Source organism: Salarias fasciatus (genome assembly GCF_902148845.1).
Source record: "Salarias fasciatus chromosome 7 unlocalized genomic scaffold, fSalaFa1.1 super_scaffold_4, whole genome shotgun sequence".
Taxonomy (NCBI): domain Eukaryota; kingdom Metazoa; phylum Chordata; class Actinopteri; order Blenniiformes; family Blenniidae; genus Salarias; species Salarias fasciatus.
Genome location: NW_021941229.1, coordinates 19986835 through 20006056, shown reverse-complemented (window position 1 = coordinate 20006056; position 19222 = coordinate 19986835). Strand labels below are relative to the sequence as shown.

Genomic DNA, 19222 nt, shown 5'->3' with positions numbered 1-19222 from the left:
ATTTGCTTTGGTCTCTCTGAACAACCCGGGGCTGCTCTGTTGATCACATTCTAAAACAAGTGTGTTGGAGTTGGGTTTTCTTGCTCAGCGTTATCTTGAAATAGAAAACTGGTCTTCCAGTGTTTCAACTGAAGCATTTGCAACATGCGGGGAAGTTAATTTGTGATCTGTTCACACCGGGTGAACTCTGAAATTTGGATTTATACTGTCACCAGATTAATCTGGGTTCATTATTTGTAGCCTTGGTTAAAATTGTGTTGTAGGGAAAAAAAGCAGTAACATTCATTAAAAGTCACTGCCTCTTTTTCCTTTGCCAGGTCTATATATAATGTTCTGCTTGGAGCCTGGATCCAGTGTCATGAGTCTGTCATATTCAAAGTTGTGCAACAAATTCAATGCAAAAACAGCCAAACAAAGCAACCTTCATCACTGATTACAGCTTTAATATATAATATTTTTAGGCTAATATGCTGCATTAAAAGGATTATTGTTGTTCTGTGTGTTCAGAATTATATTTTCCTCTAATATTGACCCACACTTAAATGAAAATGTCAGCCTCACACCTGTCTACAACTGTCAGGCTGTGACATGTGACAGGAATACCATGTGGAAAATGACAGACTGTTCGAGTTGGGAGGGTTTTGTCCAGGTTGTATCTAGGCAAAAGTTCCTGTGTGTGAACTTGTCTTACATACCTTCACTTAATCCTAAACGTTCAGAGCTGACATGACAAAGTGAATAAGCACTGTGTGTGTGTGTGTGTGTGTGTGTGTGTGTGTGTGTGTGTGTGTGTGTGTGTGTGTGTGTGTGTGTGTGTGTGCGGACATACATACATACATACATACATACATACATACATACATACAACTATTCAAGTCACAACGAGCAGAAAAGCTTTATTTGGATTTAAAGAGGTTCAGTGCTCTTTGGCCTGTGTGGGTTTTGTCACACAGATCAAAAACATGCATTTGAGGCTCGCTGGCGTTTGCTCAGGCCAGAGTGTGCATTGCTTTCACACATTGTTACCTGAGACAGGATCCTACCACTATGAATTGTAAAAAGGGATGTGTGTTTTGATTGTTTTTGCCTATTTTTAATGACAACACTTATATGTAAACATGTCATGGTCTTGCTTTGTGGTCTTTCTGAGTTGGTTGGAAGTGGTTTTCTGTTGGTCTAATTTTGGCCCCAAGATTGCTTTGCTATGAAATGTTGCTGATTTTTACATCCCAAATCTCAGAATTTGCTTGAAAACGCTGTGAAATTGACTGTCTTTTCTGTTAATGCTTTACCAGTTTTTAAAATATGTGAAAACACTGCTAATATATGTGAAATTTCAAAATAAACAGTGTCTAAATGGTGGTGTTTTTCCATGAAAGCAGAAGCCAGCTCATGTTTTCCTCTGCCTTGTCCTCACAGGACATTAGGGAATCGCTTTATTGGCAATTACGTTCAAACATCAGCACGTAACGTGACGTGATGACGTCGCAGCCCTTACCGCTCGCGCGGAGCAGCGGCAGAGAGGCGGCAGAAGCGGCGGCGGATGATGATGATGAGGCTGAGTTAATGAATGAGCCAAAGGGCTGACAGAGGGCAGACAGGGGCCGATGATGAGAGAGGATGAACCGGCCGACCGAGAAGCATCAGCATCCCCCCAGTCCCACGTCGTCTGCCTCCCGGGTGGCGCGAAATAAGGCGATAAACAGAGAGACGCCGCGGACACGGCTGTAAAATCCCCGCTTGTCGACGGTTGAAGGCTGAGCCGCGCTGCTGTAATCTTGGAGGACGGACGGACGGGGACGTGATGATAAACACCGGAGCGTGCACCGCGTGTGCTTTTGTGTTTGAGTCTCCAGGAGCTGCGGAGGAGATGAAGCCCGGGCAGGAAAGATGTCTGTCACCGCGGAGCTGCGTTAAACCTCTTATTAGCGGCGGTAAAACTCTGTAATACTCCCCCGGTTGGACGGACTTTAATGGCACAGAGGACTTCGATAAAAAGCCAGCGACTAAAATCTGGATCTATACGGGGGCAGTTTGGTCATATCAAGGGGTGAATGTCTTTTTTTTTTGTGTGTCTTTTTTTTTTTTTTTTTTTACCCTGACGTCTGCCAGGCAGGGTACTTACAGCAAGCTAACGTCGACTGGATGAGGACTATGCGCTATTTCACAAGTTAAATGACGCTTTTTTCGCTCTTTCTGTGTTTCCACCGCGGGTTGAAAAGCGCGGCTGCACCAGCTTAATTCGGCCAGAAAGCACACTCCCTCTCGCTGACAGCCTGGACCCGAGTTGAGCTCGATAATCCCGCGTTTAACTGAGTTTTTTATCGGCTAACGGAGGGTAGCAGCCACTAGCGTCTGCCCCGCCGCCGCCGCTGCTGCTGCTGCTGCTGCGTTCTCGGTCATCATGCATGCACCGACACGTTTGTTCGGATGAAACCAACACCCAGCCTCCCTCCCCTGTTCTCTGCGAAAGAAGTGATGCACCCAAGGGCATAAACAACACAGCGAGCCATGTCGGACTGAAAACAAACAAGCGCACGGGCAGGCGGGCAGGGCAGCGGAGAGGCTCCGCCGGCGGCCGTCAACTCACAGCGAGCGGAGCGGCTTTATTTAGAGGGAGAGCGGATCAAAAGCTGAGGGCCAGCCTCCACACACACACACACAGACACACACACTCTCTCTCTCTCTCACACACACACATACATACACACACACTCAGCCTGTTCGCACCGCCCTCCAGAGACCACCGACAGGATCATTTTCGACTCAAACTTGGCAGCCAGATCCAGCTAAAATGGGGTATGTAACTGGCAGTATGAATGAGAGTGATATTGTTTTGTTGCTGTGTGCAGATTTGTGGAGCAAAGCAGGAGATTTGAGCAGAGAGTTAGCCGCCACTGGCTAACTAAAGGAAACTCTGCTGTCATCCCATGTCATAAACACAGAGTATCACTGCCATGGTGCACATGGTCATGGTTTTAGAGGGTATTGATGACATTAAGGGAAACATAAGTTTGCATCAGGAGCAGAGGTTACAGAGTGTTTTGTCAATTTAGTGTATTATTAAAGGTGAAATCAGAATCCAAACAAAGTGAGAGGACTGTAAACATAACTTACTGGACACCACAGCGAGAGGATAGAGATAAGTAGAGTCATGATGTCTTGGAAAAGTTAATTACATTTCTTGTTTTTTGCTTCACTCATTTCTGTCGCCATATATAATGGGGTTACAAACCAACAAGTTTCAACTTCGGTATTCCCACATAAAAGCAAAAACTCCACTTTAAGTAGGTGGAAAACAATGATTGTTTTTTACCCATTTATTTATAGAAAAATGGGCAAAGACCGGACCAAGCATGTCACCAGCAGTGTTCACAGAAACAGTGTTGGTTCAGCTTTCTGCTCAGTTTGCACATTACTGTCATATTAGTGTTGTTTTGCACCACTATTCTGCTGCGTCCATGTCTCCACCCTCAGCAGTTGTAACCCACTGTGCCATTTCTGTCCCGTCTCTCACATGAACTCTTGCTCAAGTTGTGTAACGGGAGGCTGAATGATTGTTGTGCAAGCTTGCATGAAAGCCCCGTTCTTGAAAACTGCAAGACTTATTGAATTAGCCGTAACTTCATGACCACAAACTTTCAAAATGCTACGTTACACTCAAATGCATTTAGATATATTAAAACAGGGATGCACTGATTCCACTTTTTTAAAGGACAGCTGCAAGTATGAGTGCTAACCTTAAGCTACTTCCTGATACAAGCCTATTTCGGCCTCTACACACAAACAATATGCGCAATCCGCCTCAATGCCATGCACACCTCCAACAGCCTGCAGTCTACAGTGTGCATAAGGCTATGCATAGATAGACGCTACACACTGCCTTATGCGTACTGTAGACCAAGCGATTGAGCTCACTGTGTGCCCCACACACACACGCTTCAGCTCACTGTTAATCAGTGTATCAGTCATATATTAATCATGTGTACCATGTAGCATCATTAGTGTGAGCCTTGAGACTCTTGAGCACGTAGCAAGGCTTGGAGATATGTGCTGAGCAGTTAAACCAACGAGCAACATCAGGCTAACCTGACTCGTCCAGTTGTCACTGGTGATAAGTTGCTGGTGTTGTACAGACCGGTTTCCATCTCTTCTTCATGTTTTGGCAGATCATAGTTTACAGTCGGCCTTACTTTTGTCATTCTCATTAATAATAAAGACTCTCCAAGCTGCTGACATCACTCTCTGCGTACCTGTAGGCGTCGTTACTGAAGCATGATGTCATGTAGGACTCGCTGGGTGGTATCGAGGATCTCTCTCCGAGTACGAGCACTCTGGCATCGATGCATTCCTCATCTAAAATTATAACAAGGTTCATCCCAAGATCTGTACTAATTTCTTCCAAGCTCATCATCACGTAACAATAACAGACAAGAAAAGGCAAACCATCCAAGGCATCAAAGTATGTCTTCCTCATAAACTCTTTATGCACAGTCATCTGAGTTTATTACAGATATCAAGAAGTCAGCCTGTAATTAAGAAGTCTAATGTTGATGTAGATCAACTCAAAGCTCTTCATGTTTTGATTCTGTGCTACAGACAAGTTTGCCGCAGTAAACTGTTGTGCCGACAACATGAAATAGATGATTTTGATTTGTTTTTAATATTATGAATGTACACTGACAGCACCAATCAGTTCTTACTGATAAAAATGTCCAAAGCCACTCAGAATTAGTAGAAGTTGTTAAAAATAAAATATAGTAAAATAGATGAGAGACAAATCAAATGATGGAGTAAATCAACAATTCCCCCGTCAGTGTACAGATGATCATTTGGACATTATTGTGCCATCTGACAGCTCTCCAGTTATTTCCGTTCAGTCCAGCTTGTGTCATCCGGGGTGTAATCCCAATCTGTTTCCCTCCCTCCAGTCATATATATGAAACATGACTGGTGGACTCATATTTGTCCATAAAGCCTAGAGGTTGGAGAGTTACCCTCTTCATGATTGATGTGGGGGGAAAAAAAAAAAAAAAAAGAAAACATGAATGAGCAATGTGCTTTAAAAAAAAATCTTTCCACGCTCATGGTTTTTCTCTGTGGAAGTGACAGTCACTTGGCTGATGCGCTGCATGTAGTGGAACCTGCAGATGTATGGTGATTCTCCTGATCAAGAGCGACCTAGTTCTTACTCCAGATGAAAGCAGATGATGTAGCATGTGATTGGTTTGTTGTCATATTGTGGTTGGCGGAGGAGGAGGAGGAGGGTGAACCGCTTACCTCCTCGTGCAAAGCACATCCTCAGTAATTCTCAAGGCCAATGGTTATAATCCAGTCAACAATCAATTCCTCAGACATAGACGGGGAGCATGTCCCATCTATGTGTGCACCCAGTCACCCTTTAATTAGCTCCTTCTTACGTTCCACATGTAATAGCTGGTTGAAAGTAGTTTCTCTGGTCTAAAAAGGTCAAAGATGTCCCGGTGCCCGTGTGTTTATATTGGAAACAAACGTATCTGCAGCAGAGTGTGTCCATTTAGGAAATAACACCAAGTGCAGTTCATGTCTTATTATCACCTACATTTATATTGTAATCTGTCTAACTAGACTAATTATAGTTCTTAATTATCAGCCAAGATGTTTTTTTTGTTTTTTTTTTACATAAATGAATAAAAAGAGATTCTTCTGAAGGGCAGTGCTTTGGCTGCAGACAGTGCAGAGAGTAGCCATGCTCCGACAAATATTTCTGATACATAATTGATTGCCTACAACAAAAGGACATTAGTGTTGAATGGGAGCTCCTCTGGACCACTAAATTAAATATATTAATAAATTCAAAGACATTGCAGTTAAAGAGATGCCTGTGATTCTGTGAAGTGAGGTTATATCGATGTACAACTTGCAGCATTTTACACATCCTCGGTTTGTTGAAACATGATGCTTTGATCAAAAAAGCGTTTTTTAGTCAAATGCAAGAAACATATTAACATCCAGGTTAAAGTGTGTGTTATATTTAAAATAATTTCACTGCTTTATTGTGATGTCTGTTATATGGAAAGCTGGGACTGCACACTTTCCAGCATCAACATTTCAAAGCATGCATGAAGAATGTTTGTGTTTTGGAAGGTATGCAATACCTATAAGTAAATATACATACATAACAGTATATTTTCATGTTTTGTTTTTTTTTTTGTAATTTTCACAAAATAACTAAAAGAAAACAGTGAACCACTTTTATACTTTTGGTTGATCTGAAAAGTGTGATCCACCTTTGATCCACCTTTTCCTTTAAGTCTGTCAGCCCAAACCAAATGTCACCAAAAGCATCCATCATCCACGAATAGAAAAGAGAAGAAATACTTTATTAATCCTTGAGGGAAATTCCTGAAATTAGGGTTGCTGGGGGACTACAACCAGTCCATCACAGGTCAGGAACCCCCCCCCAAAGAAAAAAGCCCTTTTACATGCTGTTTAGAAACACCAATGTACCAATAGACAAGCTTTTGAATTGCTTGAGGAAACCAAAGTACAACAAAAAAATCCTACCTACGTTCATTGCTTTCAGAGAAATAGCGAGATAGGACGTCACGCCACCCTGCACACCTGACTAACAAGTCACAGATGACTGAATTAGAAATTATAAAATGACAAACCATGATTTTTTTTTTTTTTATGATCAAAACATTTTAATTCATCAGGGGAAATAGCTTTTTATTTTCCTATCACTGTATCTGTTTGTGTGTTGTTCTCTGATGGACTGGCATCCTGTCCAGGGTGTACCCTGCTTGTCCCTGCAGTTCGCTGGAATTGTGTGAATCGTCCTGTGACTCTGAACAGGATCAAGCGGATGGATGGATGGAAATGAGCAGCTTGAGACATTTTGACATATTCACTGATAGCTTTTTTCTGAATGGAGTCCTTCATTATGCAGTGACATGTCAAGCAAGTCCTCTAATGCTGAAGATGAGGTCATTGAAAATCTAAATCTGCTGTGATGATTGAGTCAGGTTAATAGAAGAAAAGTGAAACATGTTTGGGAATATATATATAAACAATTGCTGATGTTTTTTTCACTCGCTAAACTCATCAGACTCATCTTTTCACTCCTGTTTCAGTTTTTTTTTTTTTTTTTACTTCTGTCTCAGCACACACACTGCCTGTTTGTCTGCTGTGTGTGTGGCTGACAACAGCGAGGCGTGCGATCAGCATATGGGTGTTTCAGATGGGAGGCCCGGGCCCTGCCGGGCCCTGCCGGGCCCTGCCAGGCCCCCGCTGCCTCCCCTCTGCCAGTGGGTTAACCCACAGGGACGCTGCCATCGGATTGGGCAGCGAGAGGCAGGAGAGCATGTGGAGGAGAGAGGGGAGCAGCGAAGCTGAAGTATGTTCGCGGCTCATGACCGGCCCCGGGGTCACGTGGGCCTGGTTGCCATGACGACGCAGCAGCTAAGTTAGTAATGCGGGGTTATTATTCCCTTGCACAGTCGGCGCAGAGAGGCAGCGGTCAGCGCTTCGCCACAGAGCAGAGTTTCTGTCTTATTAATTTATTTTCATTCGTCCTTGTTTGCTGCTGTTTTGCAGTGTAAAGTATTTGAATAGGATGCTGCAAATAAAGCGAGCAGTGCAATTCAGATCGGTTTCAGTTTTAAAGAATATATGGGTGAATTTGATAGTAAATATTCCAATTGAAATGTTTAAAAAAAAGAAGTAACGCTTTTAAAATAACCGATATTAATCATTATATTTCTTCAAAAATAAATGGTCACGGTATAAAAAAAAATAGAAAACGATGATCATGGCAGTTCATTAGTTGTACTATTCAAAATGACATATTGCTAAGTCTGAACCGAGAAAATCAATAATTACTGAAAGTCTGTAAGCTTAGTGACGTCCTGATGGTGTTGACTTGATGAATGAAAAACTGGAAACTCATTTTGTAAATCTAATGAAAAAATACAACTGTGTTATTTTGACTTGATTAATTTAGAATTGTGTTTTACTTTTCTGTTAGCTGTGTAGTAAATGTAATTTCTTTAAACATTGGTAAAGAGAGGCCATTTAAAGACTTGGTTTGAAAATGTTACACATTTTTCAAAAACCTTTTGAGACATGTTAATTTAACAATTGATAATAATTCAACAGTTACGTTTCAGTGACATCTTCTGCGCTCACTAAATCAGTCAGGATTCATACAAACGCCTCTTGAGGATAGTTTGATTCTTTTAAATCAGATCTGGGGCACGACTGAAATATTTAATAGTGATTAATCACAGAAAGTCAAACAGAGTCTGGAGCTGTCGGAGGATTGATGTCTCCGCCACTGCTTTTCGGCTGCGGTTCAGCTGAGCTCTGCGACAGTCAGGCCCGCCCCAAAAACCAGTCCTGTTCAACATGATCCCACTCATCTTGTGCCCCATGATCTGAGTCTGAATGTTGATTCAAAACAAGCCAGTGAGTAAATGCTTTACTTAAAAAAAAAAAAAAAAAAATCTTGCATATATGTTCAACTGTCATTTGTAATTGTTGACATTGTTCAATAATGTTTGATAACAACACATGAACATCTCTAGCTCTATTCAAAGCTAACAATTTCCAAAAGTCTCAGATTCTCCTAAGTCTGAATACAATCTTCAACCCAGGTCATTGTCCCAGCAGACTCTAACATGCCCTGATGGAGGACACGCTCTTTATGACATTGGAAGTTAATCTGAACATTATCATTTCTGCCACAAACACTGCAGGTCTTTGTCTGTCGCCACGAAAACATCACGCTGTGTGTGTGTGTGTGTGTGTGTGTGTGTGTGTGTGTGTGTCCGTCCCTCCGCCCAGTGCTATGGTCAAAGTATCTAGGTGGAGAACTGCTGATCTGATAACATCTGTGGTCAGATTCCTGTCATTGAGACTGTGAATGCCACAGTGGGTTTCATTGTGTAAAGGGATTATGGACTGACACACACACACACACACACACACACACACACACACACACACACACACACACCACACACACACACACACACACACACACACACACACACACACACACACACACACAGCCCCGGGCAGATCTAGGCCATGCTGTTGGAATGAATGACACCTGAAATGTTAAAATGACCAGCATCCACTTCTAGGCCCTGAAAACATTCTTTCCACTGACAGCACCACAGACAGACTGCGCATGTTTTCTAGCTGTCAAATTAAAGTAGTGACTTAATCTAGTTAATCCTCTGAAGCTGATGCTAAATCAGTGTTTTGTTTTGATAAAAACCAGGAAAGAACATCAAATATATCCGAATTTATAATTGTGTTGGTCTCTGTAGGACCTTTTTGCACCTCTGGGTGAAGAATCTTTGACGTCTTAAAATCTGCTGCAGCATGTTAAGAAAAGGAAAAAAAAGATCCTTTGAGTTTTTTTCTAAAACGCTGAAGACATAACTCACCCAGTGTCTCTTACGTTCCTACACAAACATTTTTCCCAGAACTCTTCCCGCCTCATGCGAACCTGCTTCACTTTGTCATAAACAGTCAGTCTTTAAAGCCTTCGCAGATGTTGCTTTTCCTGCTGCTGCTGCTGCCAAGCTAATTGGTGCTACAGCAGCTGAAAGAAAATGGGAAACCACCACTGTAAACATCAAAACGCTGGCGAGAAAGAGCTAATCAAATCTGCTTGCAAGAGTAGCTTCATGAGCAACAAGCGTGGAGGGTGTTCTGTTAACCTGTTTGAAAGCTCAACAGTTTGTAGACACAGTCCACAAGGCATTTGACGGTATATCAGACTGTGTTTCGATGGTAAACTCCATGAGTACAGTCCGCTCAGGAGCCTCACCTGTGCTGGCTTTATCTGACCAGTCATCCTGAACACATCATGGAAGATAACAGGGCATAAGAGCTGTAACCAAATCATATCTGGGGAAGTCAGGTGTCAGAATGAAGGCCATTGTGGTGCTCAGTCCCCTCTGAATTTCACCGTTTGTCCCGTCTCCTTGCTCATCTGTTTGTCCACCACTGTGGAAAGATGATGCGCCAGTCTGTATGAATCCCACGAACACGTCCTCACATTATCACCGCGGCTCTGATTAACTGTGTCCGTCTTTAAATAACATCTGCTGAGCCTCGGCTCTGCTCGCTTAATTAACACGCTGGGACGTGACGAGCAGTTCTCAGAGACGGGAACAATAGCCGGGTCTCGCCGGAGTCCTGGGACAGTCAGTCGTCGCCCAGACAAGAGATCATTCCTCATTTCTCGGTAAGCCCGGCAGATCGACATCTGAGGACCGAGTCTGCATTAAAGAGGGCACCGTGTCTGGATGAAGACGCTGCTGCAGCTACCCTCAGACTGAGGCGCTTTACTGCTGCAATATTGATCTGAACCCGCTTGGTCCCGTTAGCGTCCTGGAGGTTTTACGCTCCGTCATCGTCCGAGACGCTGCGTCCACGGCACCGTGGCGCCTTCCAGTGTGTGAGCTCCACTGCATTGTTACACTGCTGTTCTTTCTCTCTCTTTTTTAAAGTGGAGAAAAAATTAGCATATCTGCCCTTGCTTTTGCTGCTTTTAAAAAATGCATAATTCCTCTCTGATTTCATCTCCGCTGCCCACGAGGCATGAGTTTTCGAGAAAGACACCCCCATCTCTGTCCATCTCTTCCCTCCACTGCTTCCAAGTTGCAGGCCAATATTTCTTTCATAAGGCTCTTTTTTTTTTCTTCTGTTGCCTTTGCTTTTAACCATAATTTTCCTGATGTCTGCACTTTATATGTGAAGGACTTTTTTCCCAAATCCTTCAAAATTGTTACAAATATTTATTCTTATTAGACGACGAAGGTGAATGAAATGAGTTTAGAATTTATAAAAGCTTCATCTACACCCTCGAAAATCTAATCATTGGTACAGAAATGTCCACAAACTCTTTTTTTTTAGGCTTCAGTCTACTTATGACTAATTTCTCTGTCCACCAAACAAAAAGTCCACTTATTTAAACACGGCAAACACTCAGAAAACTGTTCAATCTGATTACAATTTATATTTATGTACTTCAGCATATTTCTCGGAGAATATTGTATTCAGCCTTTGGAGCCTTTTAACTCAGCCTCCAACAACCACCAGGAAGGTTATGTGCTGAAGTAAAGGACACTTTATCACTTTACGTCCCGACTCTGCGTCCATTAACGTCATGAATCCTTCACCTTCAGCTGAGTTAAGTGAGAGCAGGTTTGCAGGGTCACTGTGGAAATGAGACCGGCTGCGATAAAAGCTTGTCCAGGTAAAACGATGTCGACCCGTCATTCCGATCAGGTCAAACTCCACGGTGCTTTAAATGGCCGAGCATCGTTCCAGTCCAGTGATGATATCTGATTTTTGTTTTTCCTCTCATAGCTACGTGCTACACTTTTTTTCATTTTGTGGAATCTGACGTCGCGTGTCGTCCGTTTCTTTGTCTTGTCGCTGCGCAGAGAGCAGCCCATCTTCAGCACTCGGGCCCACGTCTTCCAGATCGACCCAAGCACCAAGAAGAACTGGGTTCCCACGAGCAAGCACGCCGTCACGGTCTCCTACTTCTTCGACAGTACGAGGAACGTTTACCGGATCATCAGTCTGGACGGGTCAAAGGTGAGTGATGGGTTTATCGTCTCGTGGCGTCGTTGATTTATACTGGACATATGAAACATCCGATTGCGTGTTCGTGTGCCTCGGCCTGAACTCGCGCTTCCTCTGCAGGAGCAGTGCAGGGGCGGCCGGGCCCGTCATATCTATGTGACAGTGATTATTTTAGCCTGAGAGGAGGAGAGGAAAGCAGGGGTGTAGTTAGCATAGTTATGCAAGAGCTTCTGCGGGCGACTTATGCTGTTGTTGTCGAAACAGGAAAGTTAGCCGCGCTCCGCTGGAAATAGAAGTGATCGGGTGGGCCGGCGCCGCCGGAGGACACGATCGTCCAAACAAAAAGGAGTGCCAAAGTCTCGTTTCGTAGAACGAGCTACAAACGTTTGTCAGGGTGAAATGTTTAGCTCACTGTTTCTCTCTCTCTCACTGAAGGCCATCATCAACAGCACCATCACGCCCAACATGACCTTCACCAAGACGTCGCAGAAGTTCGGTCAGTGGGCCGACAGCCGGGCCAACACCGTCTACGGCCTGGGATTCTCCTCCGAGAGCCACTTGGTCAAGGTGAGAGAGAGAGAGAGAGAGAGGAAGAAAGGACACAAAGCAGGAAGTCTGAGTCTTCAGCCGCCCTCCTCGTCTCAGTTTGCAGATAAGTTTGCAGAGTTCAAGGAGGCGGCGCGGCTAGCCAAGGAGAAATCTCAGGAGAAGACGGAGCTCACCAGCACTCCCTCTCAGGTAACAAGACTCATTATCACTGCGCTCATCCCACAAATGCTCCGACTTCTCCTTCTGGCTTCATCTCTTTCTTCAAGCACTTGTAGCCAAAACATTGATTCTTTCCCATTTGTAGCCATCGTTGTGAGATTCTGAAACGCTTGTGCATTCCCTGGATCAGGCGTCTGCACACCTGCTGCAAGCTTTTCTACTTTCTTTAATGATTCAGAAATTACAGAGCTGGCTCACTCTTCCTGTATCTAACATCCATCCATCCATCCATCCATCCATTTTCTACCGCTTATCCGGGGCCGGGTCGCGGGGGCAGCAGTCTCAGCAGGGATGCCCAGACTTCCCTGTCCCCAGACACTTCCTCCAGCTCCTCTGGGAGGATCCCGAGGCGTTCCCAGGCCAGCCGAGAGACATAGTCTCTCCAGCGTGTCCTGGGTCTTCCCCGGGGTCTCCTCCCAGTGGGACATGCCCGGAACACCTCCCTAGGGAGGCGTCCAGGAGGCATCCTAAACAGATGTCCGAGCCACCTCAGCTGGTTCCTCTCGATGTGGAGGAGTAGCGGCTCTACTCCGAGCTCCTCCCTGGTGACTGAGCTCCTCACCCTATCTCTAAGGGAGCGCCCAGCCACCCTACGGAGGAAGCTCATTTCGGCCGCTTGTATCCGGGATCTTGTCCTTTCGGTCATGACCCAAAGCTCATGACCATAGGTGAGGGTGGGAACGTAGATTGACCGGTAAATCGAGAGCTTCGCCTTTCGGCTCAGCTCCTTCTTCACCACGACGGACCGATACAACGACCGCATCACTGCAGCCGCTGCACCGATCCGCCTGTCAATCTCACGCTCCATCCGTCCCCCACTCGTGAACAAGACCCCAAGATACTTGAACTCCTCCACTTGGGCTAGGGTCTCTCCACCAACCTGGAGGGGGCAAGCCACCTTCCTCCGGTCGAGGACCATGGCCTCGGATTTGGAGGTGCTAATCCTCATCCCTGCCGCTTCACACTCGGCTGCGAACCGCCCCAGTGCATGCTGTAGGTCCGGGTTCGATGAAGCCAACAGGACAACATCATCTGCAAAAAGCAGAGATGAAATCCTGTGGTTCCCGAACCGGAACCCCTCCGGCCCCTGGCTGCACCTAGAAATTCTGTCCATGAAGATTATGAACAGAACCGGTGACAAAGGGCAGCCCTGCCGGAGTCCAACATGCACCGGGAACAGGTCCGACTTACTGCCGGCAATGCGGGCCAGACTCCTACTCCGGTCATACAAAGACCGGACGGCCCTTAACAAGGGGCCCCGGACTCCGTATTCCCGGAGCACCCCCCACAAGACACCACGAGGGACACGGTCGAATGCCTTCTCCAAATCCACAAAACACATGTGGACTGGTTGGGCAAACTCCCACGAACCCTCGAGCACCCTATGGAGGGTATAGAGCTGGTCCACTGTTCCACGGCCAGGACGAAAACCGCATTGTTCCTCCTGGATCCGAGGTTCGACTATCGGTCGGATCCTCCTCTCCAGTACCCTGGAATAGACTTTCCCGGGGAGGCTGAGGAGTGTAATCCCCCTATAGTTGGAGCACACCCTCCGGTCCCCCTTTTTAAACAGGGGGACCACCACCCCGGTCTGCCAATCCAGAGGCACCGTCCCCGACAGCCACGCGATGTTGCAGAGACGTGTCAACCAAGACAGTCCCTGCACATCCAGAGACTTAAGGTACTCAGGCCGAATCTCGTCCACCCCCGGTGCCTTGCCACCGAGGAGCTTGCCAACCACCTCAGTGACTTCAGCTTGGGTGATGGACGAGTCCACCTCTGAGACCTCAGCCTCTGCTTCCTCCACGGAAGACGTGGCGACGGGATTGAGGAGGTCCTCGAAGTATTCCTTCCACCGTCCAACAATATCCCCAGTTGAGGTCAGCAGCTCCCCACCTCCACTGTAAACAGTGTTGGCGGAGACCTGCTTTCCCCTCCTGAGGCGCCGGACGGTTTGCCAGAATTTCTTCGAGGCCGACCGATAGTCCTCCTCCATGGCCTCCCCGAACTCCTCCCAGACCCGAGTTTTTGCCTCCACAACTGCTCGGGCTGCAGTTCGCTTGGCCTGCCGGTACCCGTCAGCTGCTTCGGGAGTCCCATGAGCCAGCAAGGCTCGATAGGACTCCTTCTTCAGCTTGACGGCAGCCCTTACTTCCGGTGTCCACCACCGGGTTCGGGGGTTGCCGCCACGACAGGCACCGGAGACCTTACGACCACAGCTCCGAGCAGCTGCTTCGACGATGGAGGTGGAGAACATGGTCCACTCGGACTCAATGTCCCCAGCCTCCCTCGGGACATGAGAGAAGCTCTCCCGGAGGTGGGAGTTGAAAGCCATGCTGACAGAGGGTTCCGCCAGACGTTCCCAGCAGACCCTCACAACACGTTTGGGTCTGCCAAGTCTGTCCGGTTTCCTCCTCCGCCAGCGAATCCAACTCACCACCAGGTGGTGATCGGTCGACAGCTCTGCCCCTCTCTTCACCCGAGTGTCCAAAACACGCGGCCGGAGGTCAGATGACACGACAACAAAGTCGATCATCGACCTCTGACCTAGGGTGTCCTGGTGCCAAGTGCACTTATGGACACCCCTGTGCTCGAACATGGTGTTCGTTATGGACAAACTGTGACTAGCACAGAAGTCCAATAACAGAACACCACTCGGGTTCAGATCGGGGAGGCCGTGCGATCCAATCACCCCCTTCCAGGTCTCACTGTCGCTGCCCACGTGGGCGTTGAAGTCCCCCAGTAGAACAATGGAGTCCCCAGTCGGAGCACTGTCCAGCACCCCTCCCAGGGACTCCAAGAAGGCCGGGTACTCTGCACTGCTGTTCGGCCCGTAAGCCGAGACAACAGTGAGGCACCTATCCCCGACCCGAAGGCGCAGGGATGCAACCCTCTCGTTCACTGGGGTGAACTCCAACACATGGCGGCTGAGCTGTGGGGCTACAAGCAAACCCACACCAGCCCGCCGCCTCTCACTGCGGGCAACGCCAGAGAAGTGGAGAGTCCAGCCCTTCTCGAGAGGTTGGGTTCCAGAGCCCAGGCTATGTGTGGAGGTGAGCCCGACTATATCTAGCCGGTACCTCTCAACCTCCCTCACAAGCTCGGGCTCCTTCCCCGCCAACGAGGTGACATTCCATGTCCCTAGAGCCAGTCTCTGTGTCCGGGGATCGGGTCGCCGGGCACCCTGCCGTCGGCTGCCACCCAATCCACACTGCACCCGGCCCCTACGGTTCCCTCGGTGGGTGGTGAGCCCACCGGAGGTCAGGCCCACGTCGTCCCTTCGGGCTGAGCCCGGCCGGGCCCCGTGGGCAAAGACCCGGCCACCAGGCGCTCGCTTACGAGCCCCAACCCCAGGCCTGGCTCCAGGGTGGGGCCCCGGCTGCGCCATACCGGGCGACGTAACGACCTTTGTTCTTTTTCTTCTCATAGGGGGTTTTGAACTGCTCTCAGTCTGGCCCGTCACCCAGGACCTGTTTGCCATGGGAGACCCTACTAGGGGGCATAAAGCCCCCCGGCAACATAGCTCCTGGGATCATGCGGGCTCTCAAACTCCCCCACCACGTTAAGGTGGCAGTTCTAGGGGGAGCCTATCTAACAGCCATAAATTAATCAAAATGACAGTTTAGGCTTTTTTTTCTTTTTTCTTTTGGACATCTGGATGAATTGTGCAGGTGATGCGGCTGATTATTCAGAACAAAAAAGCAAGAATCAGTAATCATTTCTCCTGAGTGAACACTGAGCCAAAAGACATTTTTCAGTCAGCTGGTTTGCATTTTGCATTCTTAGGCATGAACACAAAAGCCAAAAATCCTCTTCTGTGAGTGACGTTTAGCAGAAACCTGAGCATTTCCCGTATTGGTTTGTGTCTGTGTGTTGCTATGATCAGCAGCCGGCGTTGAGAGGACTCCACGGCAGTGAGCCGCTGTTCATTTCAGACTGAAGACAGCTCCGCTGACCTCTTGCTACTGTGTTTTTCCCACCTCCATCCTCTCACGTTGCCACTGAGCTAACACTCTGTGGCCTTTTTTTTACCTCCTTTGCCCTCCCTCATGATTTCTCCGTAGAGTGGCGCTGGTAAAAGGAATGTGTTGTCAGTCAACAAACCCACTAAAAAGAAGGTAAAAACCAGAAGAATCACCTTCATGACTCCAGTCCGATGGCCCCTCCCCTCCCCACATCTTATCCTGAACAACTCCCCTCAGTTTTCTCTTTCACACAGCGACAGATTTCTCTCCGTTTGACTTCTTTTCGCCCGTCGTCGGTGCAACCAGCCAGTCTGTCTTTTTGGGAAACACCCTGCTGTCATCATCCCTGTTTCTGTGAATTTTCCCAGACGAACCTCCCACAGACACAATACCCTGCTTTTTTTTGTTGTTGTTGTTTTTTTGTTGCTTCACGCTCTCAAAAAGTGACAGTCGCAGCTGACAACACACACAAAAACTGACTGAGGTCACATGATGTAAATACAGAGTGAAAGAGGAACTAAACTGGTCCATATTTCAGCTAAAACTGATTTTTGAGAGCATGAAGACTTTCTCATCGTCTTGTATTTAAAATCTCCGGGAGGATTGTGATATTTGTAACTCTGGGGGCGGAGCCGCTGATGGCGGCCGCTTCCCAGATGAACCTACAGTGGAATCATCTGTTACTGTGCAGCTCAAAACGCTATGAAACAGAAAACTATATGTGTCTGTGATATTTTATTTAAAAGGATAAATAATGACCAGAGTTCCGTCTAAACGCCGCCTTCTGTTCCGCCATATCACATCAGGAGTCTGCGCCGGGTGACCTGCAGTCGCCTCTGGCCTCGGAGGGCGTCAACGGCACAGACGACGAGAGAGTCACGCCGGAAACACCTCAGCCCCCCGAAGCCAGAGCAGAGCCCTCCCAGAATGCACTGCCCTTCTCACACAGGTGACTCAAACACCAGCCCGACGTCATCAGGTTGCGACGACTGTTTTTGCTGACAGCCGCCTCCTTCCTGGCGTTTCCAGCTCGTCCAGCATCAACAAGCACTGGGAGGCGGAGCTGGCGGCGCTGAAGGGGAACAACGCCAAGCTGACGGCGGCGCTGCTGGAGTCCACGGCAAACGTCAAGCAGTGGAAGCAGCAGCTGGCGGCCTATCAGGAGGAGGCTGAGAGGCTACACAAACGGGTATCGGCTACCAGCCGCGCGTTACGATACCCCGGCGCCTGCGGTTGTCCAGACGCACGTTCATCTGGCGGATCTGATTTTTTTTTTTTTTTTTTTTGCAGGTGACGGAGTTGGAGTGCGTGAGCGGCCAAACAACAGTGATCAAGTCTCAAAAGACCGAACTCAACCAAACGATAGAGGAGCTGGAGCTGGCGCTGAGGGCCAAAGAGGAGGTTGGAGACGGCGTCGCACCGAAACGTCAGACTGTGTGAATGCTATTGCTCATTCTTATCATATTTTTGTTTGGTTTTTTTTTTTTCCTTTTTCCAGGAGCTGGAGAGACTCAAAGCAGAGGTCGAGAGTGCCAATGAGTTCAGGACTCAGAGAGACTCCCTCACACAGAAGCTACACGTGAGTTTGTACTTCGTGTAACACTTTGAACACAACATCGCCTGTTTTTTTTGTTGTTTTTTTTTAAATTATGCTGTTATGAATGTTATGTGTTTTGGTGTGAGAAGACCGTTGCGTCACGCTGTAAACTTTGTGTTGCAGGACACGGAGTCGAGGAACAGCACGCTGGAGGCTCAGCTGGGGGACCTGGAGCAGCGGCTGGAGGGCATCCAGCTGGAGAGGGAGACCTTCCGGAAGAGCCTGCGCTCCCTGCTGGAGCTGCTCGACAGCAAGATCTTCGAGCTGACGGAGCTGCGCGACACGCTGGCCAAACTGATCGAGGGCAGCTAGAAAGACCCCCCCCCCCCCCCCAAACCCCCGCCCCCAGTGACAACACAGCAGCCAGCACTCTGAGGATCTCTCCAAACCTGCATGTCGGGCGCGTCATCGTCACCCACAACTTGAAGTTTCTTTTCTCCCACGTTAAAGTTTACACACGACTTTATGCATTTAAGGCGCACACACAAACACACAAACAAACACACATTTTGCTATGTTGTTTACAAAAAAGGAAGAAAAAAAAAACAGCCAAGTGAAGCCTTCTCTCTGCTCCACTCTGGAAACTTCTTTTCTTTTGGCTCCTTCGTGTCACAAACTGTTCATAAAAGACGATTTTCGCGTTGGTGCAACTGCTTTTTTCTCTTCTTCTTCTTCTTTTTTCTCGTCTTCACTAAAAATGATGAGAAAAACCCACGTCAGCCAAAATAACCTCCTCCACACTGAGATTTTTTTTTTTTGTTTTGCTTTGTGAACTCCGAGGCCAAAGCATCGAGGAGGAAGAGGAGGATGTGGCTTCGAACCGTGGAGGGATTTGCCAAACCAGGCAGAGAGGAGGACATCATTATGTCTTATATTCTTATAAAAATATATGAGCAATACACAGAAAGAAAAAAAAAAAAAAAAGAGGGCGCATATCGAGGGTTAATAAACACTTATCACTCTCACTTTCAGGTACTTTTACTGCTCTCTTGGATAGACCGCGAAGCAAGGCGGGATTTTACTCAATAGGCTTTTCTTTCTATACACTTTTTTTTAAACAGAATATAACAAATTCATAGTGCACTTGTAAAAAAAAAAAATAATAATAATGATAAAGGAGTGAGTGTGTGACTGCGTGTGTGTGTGAGAATCTGATGTTTATTTTCCCCTCCTTTCATGTTTCCGTTTCCCCTTTTTAATTTATTGTTAAAATTACCGATTTAATTCTGGTGTACAAAAAGCAAAAATGTCTTTATTTACATCTCACTTTATCTTTTTTATCGTATGGTACGTGGCTGTC

General features: G+C 47.0%; 1 protein-coding gene across 1 annotated transcript; it reads left to right on the top strand.

The window, feature by feature from the left end:
- Positions 1–2120: 2120 nt before the first annotated feature.
- homer1 (homer scaffold protein 1) lies at positions 2121–18865 on the top strand. Its single transcript, XM_030084590.1, has 9 exons — positions 2121–2799; positions 11448–11604; positions 12028–12159; positions 12238–12330; positions 17132–17274; positions 17355–17514; positions 17616–17726; positions 17824–17904; positions 18046–18865. The coding sequence occupies exons 1-9, from the start codon at positions 2795–2797 to the stop codon at positions 18232–18234; spliced, it is 1071 nt and encodes a 356-aa protein (XP_029940450.1). The 5' UTR covers positions 2121–2794; the 3' UTR covers positions 18235–18865.
- The last annotated feature ends 357 nt before the right edge of the window (positions 18866–19222 follow it).